Below are 21,525 nucleotides of genomic sequence, written 5' to 3' on the forward strand. Positions count from 1 at the left end.
GCCACCAAAATACTGGCTCCTACATTTCCCATAACCCAACTCAATATTTTCTTTTTGTTTGAAAATCTCTGCCTAGAAAACCCCCACAGCTTTCAAACTTCCTCTCTTTCATTCCCCAACATTCCCCGAATTTGGATTTCTCTTAGAAATGTATAGTATTAAAGCAGAAGCTGAGACAACCCTGATGACATCACTATGACACTATCAGAGTTATACATGTAGTGTAGTTAAAGGATTAAAGTCAGATTGAAATACGCAATACACTTCCATGAAGCTGTAAAAAAAAAAAAAGTACTGTACTGACTTTCCACCACTGCATAACAGATCCTCCTCTAAGGTCACTTGCTTTCATAACTGGTCTCCATTACTACTGCCACAAATACTTATTTTATTTTATCATTAATTTGTATCACCTACCTGCTGAGATAAGACAGTAGGAAGGGGTGCATGTAACTGAACATTTCACATGTTAGTAAAGAAGTTTTGGATGTTATAATACAAAGAGTTATTCAAAGTAGACTTTCTCAGTGAGCGAGGCGAGACACACTCCTACCTTTTTCTGAGTTCAGAATCCACCACAACTTGTCTCTTCTTCTGTGGTGGCGGTGACTCTCGGGTCTGGCGTACAGCTGATACCTTCTCCCTCGTTGTCACCTTGGTAACGGTCGCTGTGACAGAGCGGGTCAGCTCAGACTGCTGGGCCACGCTGACTGCCGATGAGAGCTAAATGCGCACACACACACACACACACACACACACACACACACACACACACACACACACACACACACACACACACACCACACACACACACACACACCAAACAATACATTAGGACAAACTGTAAGCATCAGCAGGTGCTATGTCAGGATCTTTCAAAGTCGTACAGATCTCAAATCCCCGCTTTGGTACTGTTTATGTTGTTATCACATGTTATCCGTGTTCTAATATTTCAGTTCATACATCAGTTTACATATATTATGAATAGAAATATGTAGTTTAGTTTAATTAAAACAAAAGTTCAGTAATTTCCTAAAACTGTTCACCGTAGGTTTTAGTGATTAAAACAGGAAGAAACTGTGTCTTTTTTTGGGGGGGGGGGACTATTTCCAGCTGTGGCTTACTCCACATTTGATTCTCCACTGCTGTGCTTCCTAAATGGGGTGCCACATGAGCAGAGGGACATTTTACATTAACTACATTTTTATTTTTATGTCTAAATGGATATCAAGTTTAAAAATCAAATGTAATATTTCTCTGCCCGTAAATCAGCCTCTCTGGCAGTGTGAAAGGAAAAGGTTTGACAGTTTTACAAATATGCTCATTATACTATAAAATGTCTCAATATTCCTTTTAGTCCTAGACTACAGAATGAGAAGCCTGAGAAGGAGCACTTCAGGGCACAATAGTTCCTTTGCAAACTTATAATATGAATAATTCCAAGCATTTACTCAATTCTCAGTGTGAAGCTGTCCAAAAAGCTCAAGAAGAAAAGTAACATTACAGTGCAGTGGCTTTATCAGCAAAATTCCAGAACCAAAGAAGCACTTTGTCTTTATCTTTTTACTTGTCAGTGAGAATGTCAGTTTTAAAAACACAGATGTAACAATCATAAAGACTAAGAGAGTTTAGTTGCAGAAGGAGAAGTGAAAATTGAGCAATCAAACAAAGTGAAGAGGAATAATAATTGCATGGCAGTGCTGAATGTAAGCACCTCCTTCATCAGTGTGTGTGTGTGTGTGTGTGTGTGGTGTGTGTGTGTGTGTTGCTTGGGGCAGTGCAGGTACGACCGGATGGCACACATTATTGTCGGTCCTAATTTAATCTCCACTGGCGTGTAACAGAAACCTCTCTAGGTGGTCAATGACATCACTCACCAAGCCGGTACATTTATTTCTCTCTGTCCTTCAGGCCAAACACTCACAGCTCCCGGGACTCTCACAGCAGTGTTCTTCTAGCTGGACAAATGTAACCTAACGTGTGTGTGGGTGCTAGGATTTCATTTTGACAGAAAACCAGAGTAAGTTCTCTCTGTGGGGCTATAAACCAAAAGAGACCAGTTTGGTAAACGGACTCTTATTTAAGATTAGAAGAAGACATGCTAAGACTTCCATTGCCCTGTTCCTGGATCTGCGTGATCGGATCACAAGCGGACAGCTCTCCGTACGCGTTTACCCACCTGGCAGAAGAACGCGTCTTCAAATGCGTCTTGACCTGTGATCGGATCTCACTTCCCTGCTTTAAATGCAAATACATGTATCACTTTTGTTTGCATACAGGCTGGATGTGTGTGAGTGAGTGTGTGTGTGCATGTTTGTGTGTTTAATATGTCAGACTGACCTAACCAAACCGTAGGCTAAAAGCTAAAGCAAAGTTCTTATGGCTAAACTTTACCTTTACCCATGAACTTACTTACAACTTACATGTCCAATTCCTACTGTTCGTAACATAAGCTAATCCTTTTCTTACGGGGGAATACCATTTGTGGAAGGTTTATGATCATTTAAAGACTTTTGCTTATTTTAAAGGAATCGTCTCACATTTTGGGTAATATACACTTATTAGTCAAGAGTTTAATGAGATCTAAAGAGATTGAACCGGGGGTCTATCAGATTAGTTTAGGATGAAGATTAAAAGTCGAGGGATTCAGTTAGTCTGTTTTCTAAGTTTAAAAATCAGTTTACCAGCACCTCTAAAGTTCACTATCTAACATTTATATCGCATGTGTTTAATCTGTACAAAAACGCCAAGCTGCTGTTTTATGGGAACTTTGCTGAAACAATTTCTTAGCTGGACACAGTGTCCTCTGGTTCCCTGGAAACCTCATATTGATGGCCAGTTTTGGGCAAGTTAATTAAAAAATGAAATGACTTATAAAATATTCCCTACTTAATCAAAATGTAGGCTTTCTATAAATGTTAGTGTTGTTAATAATGTTACATTCCATTCTGTGAGAGGTTTGAAGAAAGCCGTTCTCATCCATTTTATTTGTATGTTAGAGTAAAACTCTGTTTTCCTATCTGTGTGAAGAGGACTTGTGACAATCCTTCCTCCCATCCTGACTCTCTAATCTTACTCCACCTCGACTAAATTAATGGATATCCTTGTGTGTCTCATTAAACCTTCAGAACATTGTGAATTAAAACCTGCTTCGTGTTGCTTTGTTCAAGCCAGTAGATGATAGGATTCGAACCACAAATCTATCCTGATCTGATCGTGTCACAAAAGTTAGCGAGCCAGCTAGGAAGACGAAAAATACAACTATGTACGACAACTGAGAGTCCTGAACCATTCGTTAGTTGTGCTGCTATAGGCCTTGACTGCCAGGGGACTTCCCATGATGCACTGAGCACCTCCTCCTTCACTCCATCTGTATGCAACCTCCTTCCATTAATGCATGTTACTAACTCGACTTCTTTCCTTTCCCGGAGTCTTGTGCTCTCTCGCCCCTCTCCTCTCTCCTCCTATTATTTCCTGCAGGTGTTTCTGGCTCTGGATCTGTGGTTGGAGTCACCTGCTGCTTCTGTGTTCCTGCTCGACACCCTCTGCTATAGTTCTCCATGTCTCTCTCTCTCTCTCTCTCTCTCTGTTGCTGTCTGTCTCTTTCTCTCACCCCCACCCTGAGCCATGGTTCTGCTCGAGATTTCTGCCTCTTAAAAGGAAGGTTTTCCTTGCCTCTGTTGCCTAGTGCTTGCTCTTAGTGAATTGTTGGGTTTCTGTAAATAACATCACAAAGAACGGTCTAGACCTGCTCTTTTATAACTTGAGATAACTGTTGTTGAGATTTGGCGCTATATAAATAAAATTGGATTGAATTGAACTGGGGGTTGCATTTTTCCGCATGTGGTAGAAGCTAACCATCTCCCCCAACCTCCAGCCACAGCACCAACTTAGCATATCCGACCAGTCTGTCCATGTAGTAATGTAATACACCAATTATAAAACACCAAAACAATTCCTTAGCAACCTGGTATATAAAGGTTGTAAAACCCAAGTGAGTAAGTGTTGTGTACCAGGGAGCTGCTCATCTCCAGACTCTGGACCAGTCGGTCCCAGCGCTGGGCGAAGCTGTCCAGTCTGGCCTCCAGTTTGCTGGCCACCTCTTTGTTCTTGACAGTGGACAGCAGGTCCTGACTCATGGAGCATAACTTGTCCATGGTGGGACGCTTCACCTCCAGGTCTGCCTTCACCGTCTGGTGGAACATACATACATACACACACACACAAACAACATGGGATGGAGATTTAGGTAGATTTAGGAGGACTTGGACGAAAGTTACTTCACGTATATTCCTCATGTTACAGGGAGACTCACAGCAAGACGGTGGAGGCAGGCCACCATCTCTGCCTGGTCCTTCAGGTTGGAGGTCTTGATGGAGCGAACCAGCTCCTCCTTCTGAGTCAGCCACGAGTCAAATAAACACTGAGGAGAGGAGGATAAAAAAGCACAGAGGAAGGAAAGAGGAGAGGAAAGAGGAGAAGAGAGGAGGATAGATGAGCGCATAATTAACAAGGAGAGGAAACAAGAAGGAGAAGAAGTGAGGAGAAGAATAGAGTAGTTGAGTGGAAGGAGAAGAAAGAAAAGAGGAGAGGGAAAGAGGAAAAAAGAAGAGGAGGATAAAGGAGAGGGGAGGTAATAAGAAGAATAAATAATAAGAGGAGAAGAACATAAAAGAAAGAAGAGAAGACAAGAAATAGGAAGTAGATGACAGAAAAGAAGAGAGGGAGAGAAAAGGATATAAAAGAAGAGGAGACAAGAGGAGAGATAAGGTAGTGAAACAAGAGGAAAGAAGAGAAAAGAAGCCGAGGAGATAAATCCAAAGAGATCGGTAGAATGCAGAAACAAGAAGGAAAGATGAATAGACAGAAAGTGTTAGAAAGGCAGAAGGGAAGAGAAGGGGATCGAGGAGACAGGAAGAGAGGGAGCAGGAGGAGGAAGACATGTTATCATGTGGGAGGTGGTGCACTTGAGGCCGATGCCTCCTGTGGGGACGAACAGCTCTTGACTGCACCATCCTCCTCAGGCTTATGTTCTTTTCTTTCACTCACTCTGCCCAGAACCACAAGGTGATATTTCTGTTATCAGGGCACGGGCGGCTCCAACGTCTCCAGAGCCTGGGGTGCTAGTTGAACAAGTGTTTAGCCAGAGATCGGGGAGGAAATTGACTTCAATGTATTTCCTGATATTTTGAATAATTAATCAAATTAAATGTGGTTCTTATGGATGTCTCGATGCCATTGCAGCCAATGTTACCTCATTAAAAAACACAGTGGATAGATTATTCAATGATGAATATGAACTTATCTGTGTAACAAAGCAATCACACTTCATCAAATGGGCCGCTGAGGCCCATAGTCACACATTTGTAATGTAAAAATTTACAGTACGCACAGACACTTTAAAACAGCAAGTCGAGCAAACAAAAACTGAACTATCTAATATGCATTTTATTATAGTGTTATTAAACAAAAATATGAGGAATACATCAGAATAAAATTTCTGTGTCACTACTTTGTTGTAAGATATACTGTATAATAAAAAAAATATTTGAATCCATTTCTCATTAAGTGGCACCAATGTTAATTTTTTATTAAGAAAACAGTAAACTAAGGGTGACTATGACCCGAAGGGCGGCAAAGCAAATCCAGTTTGGGGCTTTTAATTAGGACTGATCAGTTAATCATGTATAATCCTATGTTCGGATTCTAGCTTCCTCAATTACTAACAGAACATGAGCAAATTGGATATTGGGAGACATTTAATTTCCTTTACAAAGTCGGCTGGGGCTTAAAATATAAACTCCAAAAACACCAATAAAGGAAAACTCAAAGAGTCTCAATGGTCTTTGTGAACTCTCCCCTGACTCTTCCTCCAGTGCCATCATCAGGTTTATGTTTTCATTTGTCCAATACATTGGTTCATGACCAAATAGTTGCAAATATAATGACTTGCCAATGGGCCTCAGTTTTTGTGTTTAATTCTAGTTGTTGAGCCAACTGGTACCCCATTATCAACACTTAATGCCTTGTCTGTCATGCCATTTTTCACCTGGCATTGGCATGCATTATTTCTGGATATTTTGTCTGATGGAGGAAAAACGCATGTTAATGTATTGTGATTGCTATGTGACTGGGTTAGCCACACCATACATCTTGGTGTAGCAGATGTAAATGCAATACATACAGCATGTTAGCAACTAACATTTGCTGATTAGCACTAAACATAAAAGTACAGCTGAGGCTGATGGGATTGTTAAATATAGGTCAATAGAATGTGGAATATGAAGTATATTTCTTATACCTGTAGTGCAAAAATGTATCCAATTCTTTTTTGGAAGGTAATAGTCTGACTTTGACAAATCAATTGGTGTCTTTTAAAGTTAGACATTTTGGATCATAATTCCCTTTTTTATTATCCTTTCATGAAAATGAAGTATGTTTCAGCTACATTTTTCTTAAAGCTTGCCAAATGGAGGAGTAGACACGATCTGGATGATCTTATCTCATTATACATGCAGGAAATATGAATGTAATACTGCCTCCGTTCCTCACACACACACACACAAACACACACACTCACGCTCATACCTGTTCATTAGTGAAATGCTGCCATTTCAATAAAATCTCCTGAAGTAGAATCCAGCGTTCTTCTGTCCATCTACAAATGGCAGCCCAGCGGTCACCTAGCACCTGTACACACACACACACACACACACACACACACACACACACACACACACACACACACACACACACACACACACACACACACACACACACACACGCACAGTAGGAGAAAAAAAAATCTTTTATTGCCAAAATGCATTGGTCAAAACTGAACATTGTCAAAACCATTCCCACTGTCAGCAAAACAGAAGTCTGTGTGGACTAAAATGTTCATTATTTTTCATTGCTTTCATACCAAATGCATTCACTGTCTACATTTTCCAGGAATCCATGAACACTTTTCTCATTCATACTCCTCCACCTGCAAAGCACTATATGCTGTATCTGCAGCACATTGTTCAGATGGTAACAAAACCTAAACACATTCAAAACGGAAAAATTGCAAATTTGGTGCATTTCTGCAGCAACCATATTGAAATAGATAGAATATTATATATTTATATTTATAATGTTTATTGATCAATATTTAGTATTGAGTATTTGTCTGAAATTTTAACAGTGCGGGAACACAACCGGTCATTGCGGTCCTCAAATCAGTTGGTTTTAGAAGTCCCAAGATCCAGGTATAAGCGGTGGGGTGATCAGGCTTTTGCAGTTGCTGCCCCAAGACTCTGGAACAAGTTACTCCCTGATATACGTACTGTTACAGATGTCACTCTTTTCAAGTCCAAACTCAAAACATATCTGTTCAGTCTTGCTTTTACTACGTAGCAGTGGTTTGACAATTTCATTCTTTTGTTTCTTTGTAACTCTTTCTATTGTATGTTGTGATTTTATTTATTTTGTTGAGCACTTTGGATACCTGCTGGTAGTTGTAAAGTGCAATATAAATACATTTTGATTGATTGATTGATTGAATAAAATGAAGTTATAATTCCAAAAAGCTGATTTCAGCTGAAACAAAAGACATAACATGTGATGAGAAATTGTGGCCATCATTATTTGGTCATCTTTGAGCCCCCCTTCTTAAGTAGCCTAAATTAGGCTAGCTAACTTTACATAAAGCACATTAAAAAGAAGATGGACCCACAACAAATAAATAATCATCCTAGACATAAGCCTACTTAGCCTATGTCTTCAGGAAAAGTGGCAGGTTCTTCTTTATAAAAAAGTAGCTTCTCTGCTTTCTGACACAAAAGTCAGTTGCTTGTTATGACAGTAGCAGAGGAGGAGAGCAACCAACGCCACTGGACTGGGGGAATGGCAGCTAGCAACACTGGACTGTGACTGGACAAGAGATGGCAGAGGGAAGTGACAGAGTAGGAAACGGGTTAGAGATGGACGAAGGTGGCGGTGGGAGTCATGAAACTGGAGAATAGGATATAGTAAGAAGAATTAAACGCAAAAAGAGCAGAAATGCTAAATTGGATGATAGTGATAATGTTTGCGTGAGGAGATCAGATGCAGTAGAAAGAAGTAGAGATGAGTTTAAGGTGATTGTCAAACTTATGTGAGAAGGAGCTTTGTTTGGCTTAGGAATCCAATAAGGTTAACTGAAGCCATTGGTGAGGGAAAGAGTGCTAAGATATTGAGAAATGGATCAATGTTAATTATGTGTAAGAATGGAGGGAAAGAAAGCCAGATGAATAAAGTAGATAAGATAGTTGGAAAGTTCATGATATCAAAGAAGATGTACAAATGCAAAAATTAAGTGAGGTCAAACGTCTGTATGTGCAAATCTTTGATGAAGAAAAAGCCACCGGATAAGGTATTCATTAGATATATGTGCTAAGATGGGAGGCCATATGTCCCCTACCCCCCCTAAGATCCTTTAAGTGTCAGAGATTGGGACATGTGGCAGCGGTGTGCAAGGGAAAGCAGATATGTGGTAGATGTGGTGAAGAACATGAATATGGCAAAGGTGAAAAGGGGGGAAAGGCTGTAGTGATGCAATTGTGGAGGGGAACATAGTTCGGCGTACCGTGGATGCAAGGTTAGAAAGAAAGCAAAAGAGGTGCAGCAGGTCAGGGTTACCCAGGGAATAAGGCCAAACGAAAATAACAACAAGATGCAGGAAAGTGTAATAGTTGCGATAAGTTGAAATAGGAAACTGATTGTGAGTAAAAGCGATTTTATTCTGTTAATGGCATAGATAATAAACTGCTCAGCACAGACAAATAGCCTAAATGAATGGATGAATTTTTTTTTTAAATCAACTGATATGCACCTTAATGTGACAGCGCTGCACAGGGAAACAGTTAGTAAGAAATTCTTAATGATGATATCCAAGTGTCTCAGGCCTGGCCTGGATCTTCTTAATGGTGTTAATTGGATTTCAGTGTAACGCAAGTTAACAGTGAATCTAGCTCAAACATTCAAGAAAGTTCATAGTTCAGATACTCTTTCAGAGGAGGCCAGGCAGTGTAGAAACAGAACCCTAATGAAGAACCCCAGAATAGCAGAGAAAGCAGAAGTATCAGGACATCCATTAGACTTTCCTTTTAGTATGTCTGCGCTGAGAAGAGCAATGTTTGATGCCCACCAAACCCCTCCTGGGAAAGATGGGGTATGCTACAAAATGTTGGAACACAGAACAGAGAACTCCCTAGCCATAGTGGTAAAACCTTTTAACAGGGTTTGGGATACTGGTCAACTTCCATCAACAAGCAAACAATATCACAATTTTCTTGAAAGTAAAGCTCTTTTTTCTCTAAAATAAAGCGGGTTCCGCAAAGGTTGGAATACAACGGATTCAATGTGCTTATGATCAGAAATCAGGAAACACAGACCAACAAGGAAGTAGTAATGGCTGTATCATTTGATATGGAAAAGGCGTATGATTTTCTCTGGAAAGAAGGACTGCTAATTAAGTTAAAATCTTTTGGAATTGGTGGTAGAGCATATAATTGGGTTTTGGATTTAGAGTAGGTGTACATTAGTATACTTGTTTATGCCGTGGAGAGTGGTACCCCACAAAGAAGCGTTTGTTGTCCATTGCTTTTCAACATTATGATGAATTACCTTCTCTCTGGTTGATCAAGGTGTGGGAAGGTCTGTATGCAGATGACGGAGCTTTGTGGATAAGAGGCCGCAATGTAGCCTATGTGAATAGATAAATTCAAGGTGCAGTGGAGGGATCGACAAAGGGATGGGGATTCAAACTGTCTGTGATTAACCTCTTGAACAAGTAAAAGCAATTAGATTTCTTGGTGTATGGTTTGATAAAAAGCTCAAATGGAGAACACATTCAAAAAGCGAGTAGATAATGGGCATGAGACCTGTCTTAGATTATGGTTGTATAGCTTTTATGTCAGCAGCAAAATCACATCTCAAGAAGCTGGATGTATGTCTTTTAAAACATCTCCAGTTTCAGCAATTTCAGGTGGAAATGGGAGAGATGCCTTTGAGAATAAGACGGGTCAAGTTAATGAGGAAAAACTGGTTTAATCTCAGGGGGCATTGTGATTCAAAACCTGCAATGAGCATTTTAACAGAATGCTGGGAACACAATGAGTCACATTTCATGAGTTTTGGATGGATTGGTGATGCTAAAGCAGCTAGCACTGGATAAATTCAACTACAGTATAGCCCTACTGTTTCAGTCTTATCCATTCCTCCATGGTTATTGTCAATATATATCAGGAATTAAAGAATAAATCAAAACATCTTCCTGTATGGTGCATGGTCCAGAATTATGTCAAAAATAATCACTATCTAGCATTGGATCAGGTATATGAACATTTATCATCAATGCACATAGTGTAACCAGCCAGCACATTCTAATTCATTGCAGGGAATATAATACCCAGAGGGAGCACCTTTATCAGACACTTCATAAGGCAGACCTGCACACCATAAAGAAGAAGAAGAAGAGAGTATGGTAGGTTAGAGCGAGAATGGCAGGTGTGTTGAGTGAGCCATGTCAGTGAGTCTGTGCCCATGCAAGGAGAGCAGGCGCAGTCTTTCCATCTATATAATAGACACTTTTTCTAAAGCCACTGCTTAAAACAGGGCGGATGGGTACACTTCCAAGATAGGAGAATGAGCTTCTTAGCATCCAGCATGGCTAAATGCAAAGCAGCTTGCAAGTCATTTGATAGCTCAAAAGTTACCGTAGAGCAAAGATAACAAGCGCAGTTGGCCTTCCGTTCTCTTCACCTTCTGGAAGGCCAACAATCTTTATGTTGATGCGCAGGAATCTGAAAGCTTGGCTTGCAACAGAGGTTTCCATGGCATGGATGCACAGTTCGTAGTCTGCAGTTACATTTTCAGTGGTTGACAGCCTTGAGAAACTGTCCTCGGACTTATCAAACCACTCGTTTGAAGGCTGCAGAAGTTGTTTGACATTTTGAGTCAAATAAGTGGGAGCTCTCATCATCGTCCTTCTTCTCGGCAAGCGGCATGTGTAAAGTTTTCTTGTTCCTTACTCCTGGCTAGCTTTTTTAGTTGGCCGTAGAATTGGAATCCTTTTCCACCTCTTGCAGCTTTACCGAACATGCTAAATTTCCAAATAGCAATTCATAAAATTCCGTGACCAAATAACAGACCACTTTTTAGCAACTGCAAAGAGTCTGGCGTTCAAATCACTAAAACATTTTGCACCACAAGGAGCTCTGAAAACACATCTGCTCTGTCCACATCTCACTAGTGCCCCCTGTTGTTTTGACTGTTTTGACAGTGCTTCCACACTGCAACTTGTTTGCTGCATTTATAACTCTCACTCTACACTGGTAGCTATGTGATCGTGTTATCAAAACATCATTGTTTGGTAAAATCATTTGGTCTATTGACTATCTTACACTCTTGGCTCCACCAGGGTTATACCCAGGTAAACTGTGTGTTTAAATTGCGCACGTTTAGATGTAGCAAAATTCTTTTGCAAATTTTTGGTCCGGTCCATCTGGAGATGCTACTGGTTTTGAGCAGATTTTAGCACATTGTGCAATATTGACAAAACTTCTTAGCGGAAATGGGCTTGGCCATTATCACCAGATTCAATTTGATTCAAGGAACACATGGATGTAAGGGTTTCTATTGTGCAGTGAGTAACGTGGGAGTTTTAGGCAAAAACACGTTTGATGTTATTATAGCGCCACCTAGTGGTCCACATATGTAATTCATGGAAGGTGAGATCCATGACCCATTGTAAATCCACCCTGTAAATTTATAATTATTCACTTTAGTATAAGTGGTGAATCCAAACGCGGGTCCCATAGGCCATGCCTGCTTTGACCAATCAGTACCCCACTGCAGGGATGGCCTCAAGAGATGCCCTATATGATACTCTTCAAATATTGTAAAATCAGATGAGCTGTTTGGGAGATATACACTTTTTGTACATGTAGCGCCCCCTAGTGGACAATTTTCGTAAAATACGTGGGGGACCTCCAGAGGGTCATGGTATAAGCACAATTTTTATCCTATATAAATTCTTTTGATACATTTTTTTTGGGTGGTCTGGAGATGTTAAGTGCCAAGTTTTGTGCATATCGGTCGCACAGTCTTAGAAATAGGTTTTCAATAAATCACGATTTTTCACGGAAAAAATGTCTAGGCAGAAATGGGCGTGGCCTATATCAGGAGATTAAGTTGGATCCAGGGAACACGTGGATATATGGTTTTTAAATGTGCGACGTACGGTTTGAGAGTTTTTTCTATAGCGCCACCTAGTGGTGGAAGTGGGTCAATATATACAGTACAATTTGTAGCACTCAAGGTAATGTTTAATGTGGTAACATTTTACTTCAAAATGTGGCCTACTTTATACTTTAAAATTGCACCATTTTGAACAAATGTCTGGAAATTTCAAAGAAATACTTAGACTTAGACTTCTCTTTATTAATCCTTTTGCTTTAAAAAGACATAAAAATACATTACCATAAATTATCAGTCAAGTGTCAAGTATTCAAGTGTCCAGGTATTTATGTGAGTCTCGGTGTGTATGTATGTATTGTCCTCTCTGCCCTATTTCCTCCTCCCCCCGAGTGAGGAGTTGTAGAGTCTGATGGCATGAGGGACAAAGGAGTCCTTGAGTCTGCTGGTCCGACACTTGGGAAGGAGCAGCCTTCCACTGAACCGGCTCCTCTGGGTGCTGATGACGGTGTGCAGGGGATGGCTGGCATTGCCAATAATGTCCAGCAGTTTGTCCAGTGTCCTCCTCTCTGCCACCGTCACCAGTGAGTCCAACTTTATGAGAGGCTATCACCACATAAATTCCGATATTTTTCAAAGTACTTTTTGGTAAATAGACTGCAGTGATAGCACTTTTCTACCTTAACAGATAAAGTGCCTTATAATTTGCCTCTCATTCACCCATTCAAACACAGTGAGAGAGAAGCTGTTATAAAGTCAGTGGAATCTTAATTTCAACATTAAATATTCAATTAGCTGTATCCTGTCTTTTGGCTTTATTTGGTATGTCATAGTTAGTTTACTTGGTCCAGCCTACAGCTCTGAAGACAGTCAATGCATTAAAGCATGTTGAACCCCCCCCCCCCCACACACACACACACACACGCACACACACACAAACACACACAGAGAGAGGCTGTCAGCTGTAAAAGTTTGTTTCCCGGACTCCATTGTATTGGCATATTGGCAGCTGGCTGTTAGCTGAGTAAAATGGGAGAGACACTCTTCTGTTCCATTTAACTGGCAGAGACAAAACCCACTGTGTGTCCGAAGAACAAAGTCATCAGAGTGACAGAAAGAAGAGAAGGCAGTGAGGGAGGAGAGGGAATGAAAAGACAATAAGACAGAAAAGCAAAAGACAAGACAAGCGAGCGGGAAAAGACAGACTTGGAGAGAGAGGCTCAGCAGGTTAATCTTAAAATGAATGGCCTGTAATTAATCAAGCGACAGTTCAACAGCGGGGGAAAAGAGGGAAGGCACTTCTATTTGCATTTTTTATTGTACATTCCGACACACACTGTTCTCTCTCATCTATTTATCACTCTCGTATTTAATAAACCGCAATGCAGGAAAAACGCCAGCAAAACTCCAGAAAGTCAAGCACGAAGTTGCATTAGGTTTATAATGATGTTAATGATGTTCTGTAATTATATTTTGCATGCAGCACAACCAACGTGTATTCTGCATTGAAATTGCTGAATACAAGATACTCGCAACAGCCTTGTGTCTTTGATAGTACTAGTTGAAACCCGTTGAAAATGTGCCTGTTTGGAACGGGTGATTGCTGGTCCTATGGTTCTGTTGCTTGTAAATTTCTTCAAAACAAAACTGTACCCAAAAACTACTAAGGACCCCAAACCATTTCATATGAAACTCCACTACACTGTATAGCCTACTACTGAGTTACAGTGTAGGCTATGTCTACATCAGAGGAAGGCGATGGTATATTTACCTGACAGAGAACGTGGCAGATTCAGAATGTAATAACAAATATCACAGTGACAATGTGGAGTAATCAAACATTAGTGTCATGGACTCATGGCAGTGCGCTACCCACCTGGCCAGGTGTTGGCCAGGTGTTGGCCAGGTGTTGGCCAGGTGTTCAGACGTTTTCTTTCAGGTGTTGTCTCACGTTGTATGATCGTTTTTTAACCCTTCAGCAGAGGTGTTAATTTCCATACAGGTGTAGTGACTTTAGGGTTAATAGTAAAGTTATGATAGCTAATCAGAGAGAGAGAGAGAGAGAGAGAGAGAGGGAGTTGTCTTGTGTCGTTTGATCATTAACAAATTTAACATTTCAGCAAAGTTGTTAATTTCCATAAAGGTTTAGTCACTTGACAGCAGTGATGGGAATAACGGCGTTACCAACGGAGTTACTTTTTTCAGTCTTTTTTAATGTAATTGATTAAATGTAATGTGCTGTATTTATATAGCGCTTTTCCAGTCTTAACAACTGCTCAAAGCGCTTTTACATCTACAGGATACATTCACCATTCACACACTGTGGCCGGGGCTGCCGTACAAGGTGCCACCTGCACATCAGATAAACATTCACACACATTCACACTCCGATGCGCAGCACCGGGGGCAACTCGGGGTTCAGTGTCTTGCCCAAGGACACTTCGACAATGACTGCAGGGGCGGGGATTGAACCACCAACCTTCCGATTGGCAGGCAACCGCTCTACCACTGAGCCACAGCCGCCCCTTAAGAGATTACTCTTCCCATCTTAATAACGCTGTTACCGTTACTGACATAAAATGCATTAGACCACCTATATCTCTGAGCCAAAAGGCAAAGACATTTTTTTCTTCCTTGGTTAGTGGGCCGTGCACGAGACAAGCACATAAATGCTGACGATTGGCTGAGTTTGAGTAAAAGTTTATGGTAAGCCAATCAGAGGTGGAGTAGGGCGGCTGTTTATAGGCACGCATAGTTGGAAACACAACGAACATCACAAGCGAGTCAGTCAACGAGAGACAAGTATGGCATTATGAAATCAAGGTGGGGGGGGGACTTTTAATGCAAAAGGTTTCCCACCGTGGTGAGAAAACACGGGGGGGGGGGGCACTTTGTTTCTCTCACTTTGACTTTTGAGTGGTTACTCGCTCCGAAGCTAATTGCTGTCACAGCTCACTTCTCCCTTGCACTATCACCCACACAGACACAGACACACATACACACACACACACACACACACACACACACACACACACACACACACACCACACACACACACACACACACACACACACACACACAACACACTCACACACACACACACAGTCGCAGTAGACTTAAAGGTCCCATGAAACATTGCTCTTTGGATGCTTTCATATCGACCTTAGTGCTCCCCTAATACTGTATCTGAAGTCTCTTTTATATAGACCTTAGTGGTCCCCTGATACTGTATTTGAAGTCTCTTTTATATAGACCTTAGTGGTCCCCTAATACTGTATCTGAAGTCTCTTTTGTATAGACCTTAGTTGTCCCCTAATACTGTATCTGAAGTCTCTTTTATATAGACCTTAGTGGTCCCCTAATACTGTATCTGAAGTCTCTTTTATATAGACCTTAGTGGTCCCCTAATACTGTATCTGAAGTCTCTTTTATATAGACCTTAGTGGTCCCCTAATACTGTATCTGAAATCTCTTTTATATAGACCTTAGTGGTCCCCTAGTACTGTATTTGAGGTCTCTTTTGCATAGACCTTAGTGGTCCCCTAATACTGTATCAGAAGTCTCTTTTATGTAGACCTTAGTGGTCCCTAATACTGTATCTGAAGTCTCTTTTATATAGACCTTAGTGGTCCCCTAATACTGTATTTGAAGTCTCTTTTATATAGACCTTAGTGGTCCCCTAATACTGTATCTGAAGTCTCTTTTATATAGACCTTAGTGGTCCCCTGATACTGTATTTGAAGTCTCTTTTATATAGACCTTAGTGGTCCCCTAATACTGTATCTGAAGTCTCTTTTGTATAGACCTTAGTTGTCCCCTAATACTGTATCTGAAGTCTCTTTTATATAGACCTTAGTGGTCCCCTAATACTGTATCTGAAATCTCTTTTATATAGACCTTAGTTGTCCCCTAATACTGTATCTGAAGTCTCTTTTATATAGACCTTAGTGGTCCCCTAATACTGTATCTGAAGTCTCTTTTATATAGACCTTAGTGGTCCCCTAATACTGTATCTGAAGTCTCTTTTATATAGACCTTAGTGGTCCCCTAATACTGTATCTGAAATCTCTTTTATATAGACCTTAGTGGTCCCCTAAAACTGTAGCTGAAGTCTCTTTTATATAGACCTTAGTGGTCCCCTAATACTGTATCTGAAGTCTCTTTTATATAGACCTTAGTTGTCCCTTAATACTGTGTCTGAAGTCTCTTTTATATAGACCTTAGTGGTCCCCTAATACTCTATCTGAGGTCTCTTTTATATAGACGTTAGTGGTCCCCTAAAACTGTAGCTGAAGTCTCCTTTATATAGACCTTAGTTGTCCCCTAATACTGTATCTGAAGTCTCTTTTACATAGGCCTTAGTGGTCCCCTAATACTGGATCTGAAGTCTCTTTTACATAGATCTTAGTTGTCCCCTAATACTGTATCTGAAGTCTCTTTTATATAGGCCTTAGTGGTCCCCTAATACTGGATTTGAAGTCTATTTTACATAGACCAGCAATAATCTCTAAGATTAAGGTATGTTCTGCCTCTGTTTAGAAGTGGTGAATGTAGACTAAAGCTCACACACACTTTATCAAATTTCGTGTCTGGCTTTTGTTTGATAGCATATTTAGTGTTGGCAAATTACTTTTTATTGAGTTTACTCTTACCGAAATAACAGACACTGAAAAGCCAGCGTAACTTTGTGCCTTTTCCCCAAAACATATTCCATAGAACTGTTGCGTTGTTCCTTTCAGCTATCCATTCATGCTCCAGGAATGTGAAGAAAAGTTAATTTTGGATATCCAGCAATCCTGTAACACTGGATTCATAGGCAGTAACCCCCACCTTCATTATTTGCAGTGTTTGGGAGTTAACAAGGGGAACTAAGGCCCACACATCCGACACTAAGACACTAAGTGGAGAATTAGCCACCCAAACAAGCAGCAAAGTCTGGCTCCTGACTGGAGTCTGTGTGATGATAACTTATAGAGTAAACAAAATTAGCAGAAAGCTGCAACACACACGTACAAAACAAGCACATATTCTTGGCATAATCTAATTACTGCGCAAAACCAAGGACAAAACTCTCTCTCATTCAATCTATTTCCATGAGAAACAACAACAGGATATGCTGAGCCCACTGAGAGGGAGACTGAGAGATTGTTTTTTAATAAAGAGATGCAAATTAGCCCACAAGGTATTTGTCTTCCTACAAAATGTTCACAATGCTCTGTGTGATCGGTAAAGTGTAAGCATCTTTAACAGATTTTAGTGTTGGTGACAATGTGTGTCCTTACCTGAAGTTTCCTCTCCAAAACAGCAGTGGCGCTGTCTCCGCTGGTCTCGTCCACCACTACCACCATGTGGGTCAGAGAGTTCACCCTCACCTGCTCCAGCTCCAGGTCCTCCTGGAGGAGCTGCAACACAGGGATACACACACATTTTCAACTGAATTCCCTAAACAGATCAGTTATCACTATGGATAGAAAACTTATTTTTGTGGCAGATATTTAGGCTAAATTCTAACTTTAAAATGTTTAATGCGTTTGGGACATCTGAGACTATTGAGATTTTTCACATATTTTATACTTTTTAAATGTCAACCTTTTATCCCATTTTAAGACTGTTTCAAAGTTTGAAAATCCTGTCCATCTTTAGACCTTTAATAATATATTTTTTTAATAATACATTTTATTTAGAATGCCTTTCATGACACCCAAGATCACTTCACAAACAAACAGTCATCAAACATTGTTAAATTTATAGTCAGTATAAAAGTGAAATAAACAAAAAACATCTCCTCTTTAACCCCTTTATTATATATAACTTCATTCTCAAGCTTAAAGCTCCAGTTCTTCAAAAAATAAACAAACTAATTTAAATTATATGTTCAACTGAGCCTTCCAGATGAATTTATCCCTTGCACTGGACATTTAAAATCCTTTAAGTGCTTCAACTTAATCTTCTTTTGGCACTTATTTCTTAAGAAACGCTTGAAATTCCATGCTTTTCCATGCTCGGAAATTCAGTCCATCTATCTATACCCACCTGCCTCCCTAGGCAACATACTACACGTCAAATTATATTTCAAAATATCAAATCAGTGAGTACCCCAGCCATAACAAATCTGTTAGCCACTTGACCACCAAAACAGCCCTGACCACAGTGCAGGCCATGTCAGCCTACTACAGCACTGCTTTGCCTTTAGACCTAGACTTTGTAAAAAAGCCTAAAAACCCATACTGGATTTCTTTCAGGCAAGTGGATTTTATCCATTAACAACTCCTGGTGTGTGCCCCATCCACTTCTAATTTCAATCAACAGCAATACATTGTTCACTCCCCTGCTCATCTGCCTCAGCGCAGTCTGTCTGTCCTGTGTCCAATCATGGTGGATGTCATCAACTGCTCCTTGAAATCTGGCGTAGTGCCCACCTCAGTCACCCCTACCCTCAAGAAAACAGGTTTGGATCCGGAGGATGCAAACAACTACCAGCCAATCTCCAACCTTCCATTCTTAAGTAAAATTTGGGATAAAGCAGTTGCCGCCCAAGTACATCAACACATGTCTAACTATGAGCTCTACGAACCCCTTCAGTCAGGATTCAGACCGTATCATAGTACAGAGACCGCCCTCATCAAAATCACAAATCACCGTCTCACCACTGCTGACTCTGGAAACATCAGCATACTCATTCTCCTCACCCTCTCTGAAGCTTTTTACACAATCTCCCATACCATTCTCTTTAACCACCTATCCCATCACCTTGGTATCACTGGCACAGCTCTCTCCTGATTTCAGTCTTACCTCTCACACAGGAAGCATTTTGTCACCATTCACAACTCCTGTTCCGATCCAGCTCTGATCAACCAAGGTGTGCCTCAGGGGTCTCTGCTAGGACCCATGCTCTTCACCATCTACATGCTCTGCCTTGGTCAGATTATCAAGCAACATGGTCTCAGTTTCCACTCAGCACTGAATAAAATCTGCATATCCAACATATCAGTAACATTTCTCTATCAGGTAAAGTAGTACACAGTAAGTCATTAATGTACAGTTGAGTTGTTTTGGGGGGCCTTCTTTATATTATTTTGGGGTAGAACACATTGGTTCTGTAGAAAGCTGCAAGCAGCAATTTCTGCATGTGTTTTGAACAGGCACTGCACTATTCATTTTAAAACAACACAATTATCTTGTCTAAAGTTTACATTAATTGAAACTGACTATATGCAAGATGGAATGCAATGGATTGACATTAACTATTGATTAAATATTAAATTTAAAACGATTGGCTGGACATTCTGGTCAATATGGATGCACATCTCTCAGTAAATACTAACTACAAAATATTCAGTCAAGCCATAGTGTAAATAGTATTTTATATTTGAAAATGTATAAAAGGAAATCTGAGGGAGCCAGTTTGAATCGGTCTGTTGCAGCAAATAAAATTACTAATAGTAGTGTTATTTATAATTTAAGTTTTGGTTCAAGTTTGTCAGGAGATGCTGGACGAGCACAGACTTTACACAATATTAGTTATTAATAATTTGTGTATGTTCTCTGGCTGGGTTAGCTCAGTTGATAGAGCAGGCGCACATATGTAGAGGTTTATTCCCTGACACAGCAGCCGCGTGTCTGACTCTGAGCTGCGACCCTTTCCTGCATGTCAATCTCCCTCTATCTCCCCTTTTATGTCTCCATCTGTTCTGTGAAAATAAAGCCCTAAAAATGCCCCAAAAAATAATCTTAAATTAAAAAAACGAGCATGTTCTTGACCTTGTGTATCATGTCTTTTGGTTGTGTCATATCCTTTTTACATTCTGACAAATTAACCCAGGTTAAATTTAACCTTTTCCAATGAGAATGTAACACTGAAAGGTGCTCTAAGCCATGTCACACATGTTTTAGGGTACAACATTTCACATTAGAGGTTGTCACTACAGCAAACATCTCCTCACTAACCGTGAGCTGCCTGTCCCCTGAACACACTGTAAAAAACAGCTCACTATCTGCTAGCTGCCTGTCCCCTGAACACACTGTAAAAAACAGCTCACTATCTGCTAGCTGCCTGTCCCCAGAACACATTCTAAAAAACATCTCCTCACTATCTAGCTGCCTGTCTCCAGAACACACTGTAAAAAACATCTCCTTACTATCTGCTAGCTGCCTGTCCCCAGAACACACTCTAAAAAACATCTCCTCACTATCTTCTAGCTGCCTGTCTCCAGAACACATTGTAAAAAACATCTCCTCACTATCTGCTAGCTGCCTGTCCCCAGAACACACTGTTTAAAAACGCGGTCTCTGTGGACAGCCCAGGGTCTTCAAACGCCCCAAAAAACAAACTGTGCCAACCTGCGCCACCAAACATAACTAACAGTCTTCCAGCGTTATAACCAATAAACAACAAGAAGGATTTGAGGATGGGGGTTGGGGGGGCTAGTGTGCAGAAGCACAGAAGGGAGGGGGAGGGGATGAGGAGGAGGGAGGTGCGAGCTAGCCTTGTTTTGTTTGAAAATACTTTGAACGTCAACAAGAAGTGCTGCATGCATTCAACTTTAACCGGATCAAGCAAAAGGTTATGAGGAGAACTATTATACTGTTAGGGGGTAAAAAAACAAATACTGTATTTTGTGTAGTCTATTTTAAGATAATTTTGCTTCTAATTGGTCTTACTTTAGTCTTTACATGCATATTTGTGAGTTATGAGTACCAAAGGTGGTTTAGTGTCATGTGACGTGGTAACAATGTGGAGTGTCCCCAAACCAAATTCTGCTTAGGGCTCCCAAAAGTCTAGAGCTGGCCTTGCCTCTCATCTCCAACATGAAAAATACTAAAGTATTGGGGAAAGGTTTCAATCAACAATTGACAAACCAACATCACTTAGCAGGGTTGAGGCTGGTAGGTACGATAAGGGGGCTTTTCTGCATCTTTGCCCACTATAATCTGCCTAGTAGTTATTAAATTGACATGTAATAAAGTATATATTATTACATGTCAACAGGCTCTCATTCTATCTGCATAAAAAATATGGAGTAGATGGGGTGAAGCAACAGGAGCATAAGTACCAGCTTTCTTGTCGCTAGTAATTATGTATTCTCACCTTTAACAAATTTCTCTCACACAGAATATGTTTTAAAACCTTGTTTAGGCTAAGATTTAGCAGCACAATCCCATTCTTTATTGTATTTTGGGAAGTATGCATTCCAACAACTACAGCCAATATTACCCATGCCCTACATTGGTTATTTTTCAACTAAAAAAATTGTAGCAAATAAAAAGAATGAAAAAGAATGACTTGTTTAGCATCATATTATGTAT

General features: G+C 40.4%; 1 protein-coding gene across 1 annotated transcript in view; it reads right to left on the reverse strand.

The window, feature by feature from the left end:
• dmd (dystrophin) overlaps window positions 1–21,525 on the reverse strand; it is a 401,891-nt gene that overhangs the window by 205,160 nt on the left and 175,206 nt on the right. The window contains exons 15-19 of the mRNA XM_032505885.1: window positions 17,502–17,621; window positions 6,589–6,690; window positions 4,316–4,423; window positions 4,014–4,193; window positions 554–723 (exon numbers count right to left, since the gene is read on the reverse strand). Coding sequence (XP_032361776.1) covers window positions 554–723; window positions 4,014–4,193; window positions 4,316–4,423; window positions 6,589–6,690; window positions 17,502–17,621 — 680 coding nt within the window. The remainder of the gene's footprint in view (window positions 1–553; window positions 724–4,013; window positions 4,194–4,315; window positions 4,424–6,588; window positions 6,691–17,501; window positions 17,622–21,525) is intronic.

The sequence above is a fragment of the Etheostoma spectabile genome, chromosome 24 (assembly GCF_008692095.1).
Source record: "Etheostoma spectabile isolate EspeVRDwgs_2016 chromosome 24, UIUC_Espe_1.0, whole genome shotgun sequence".
Lineage (NCBI taxonomy): Eukaryota > Metazoa > Chordata > Actinopteri > Perciformes > Percidae > Etheostoma > Etheostoma spectabile.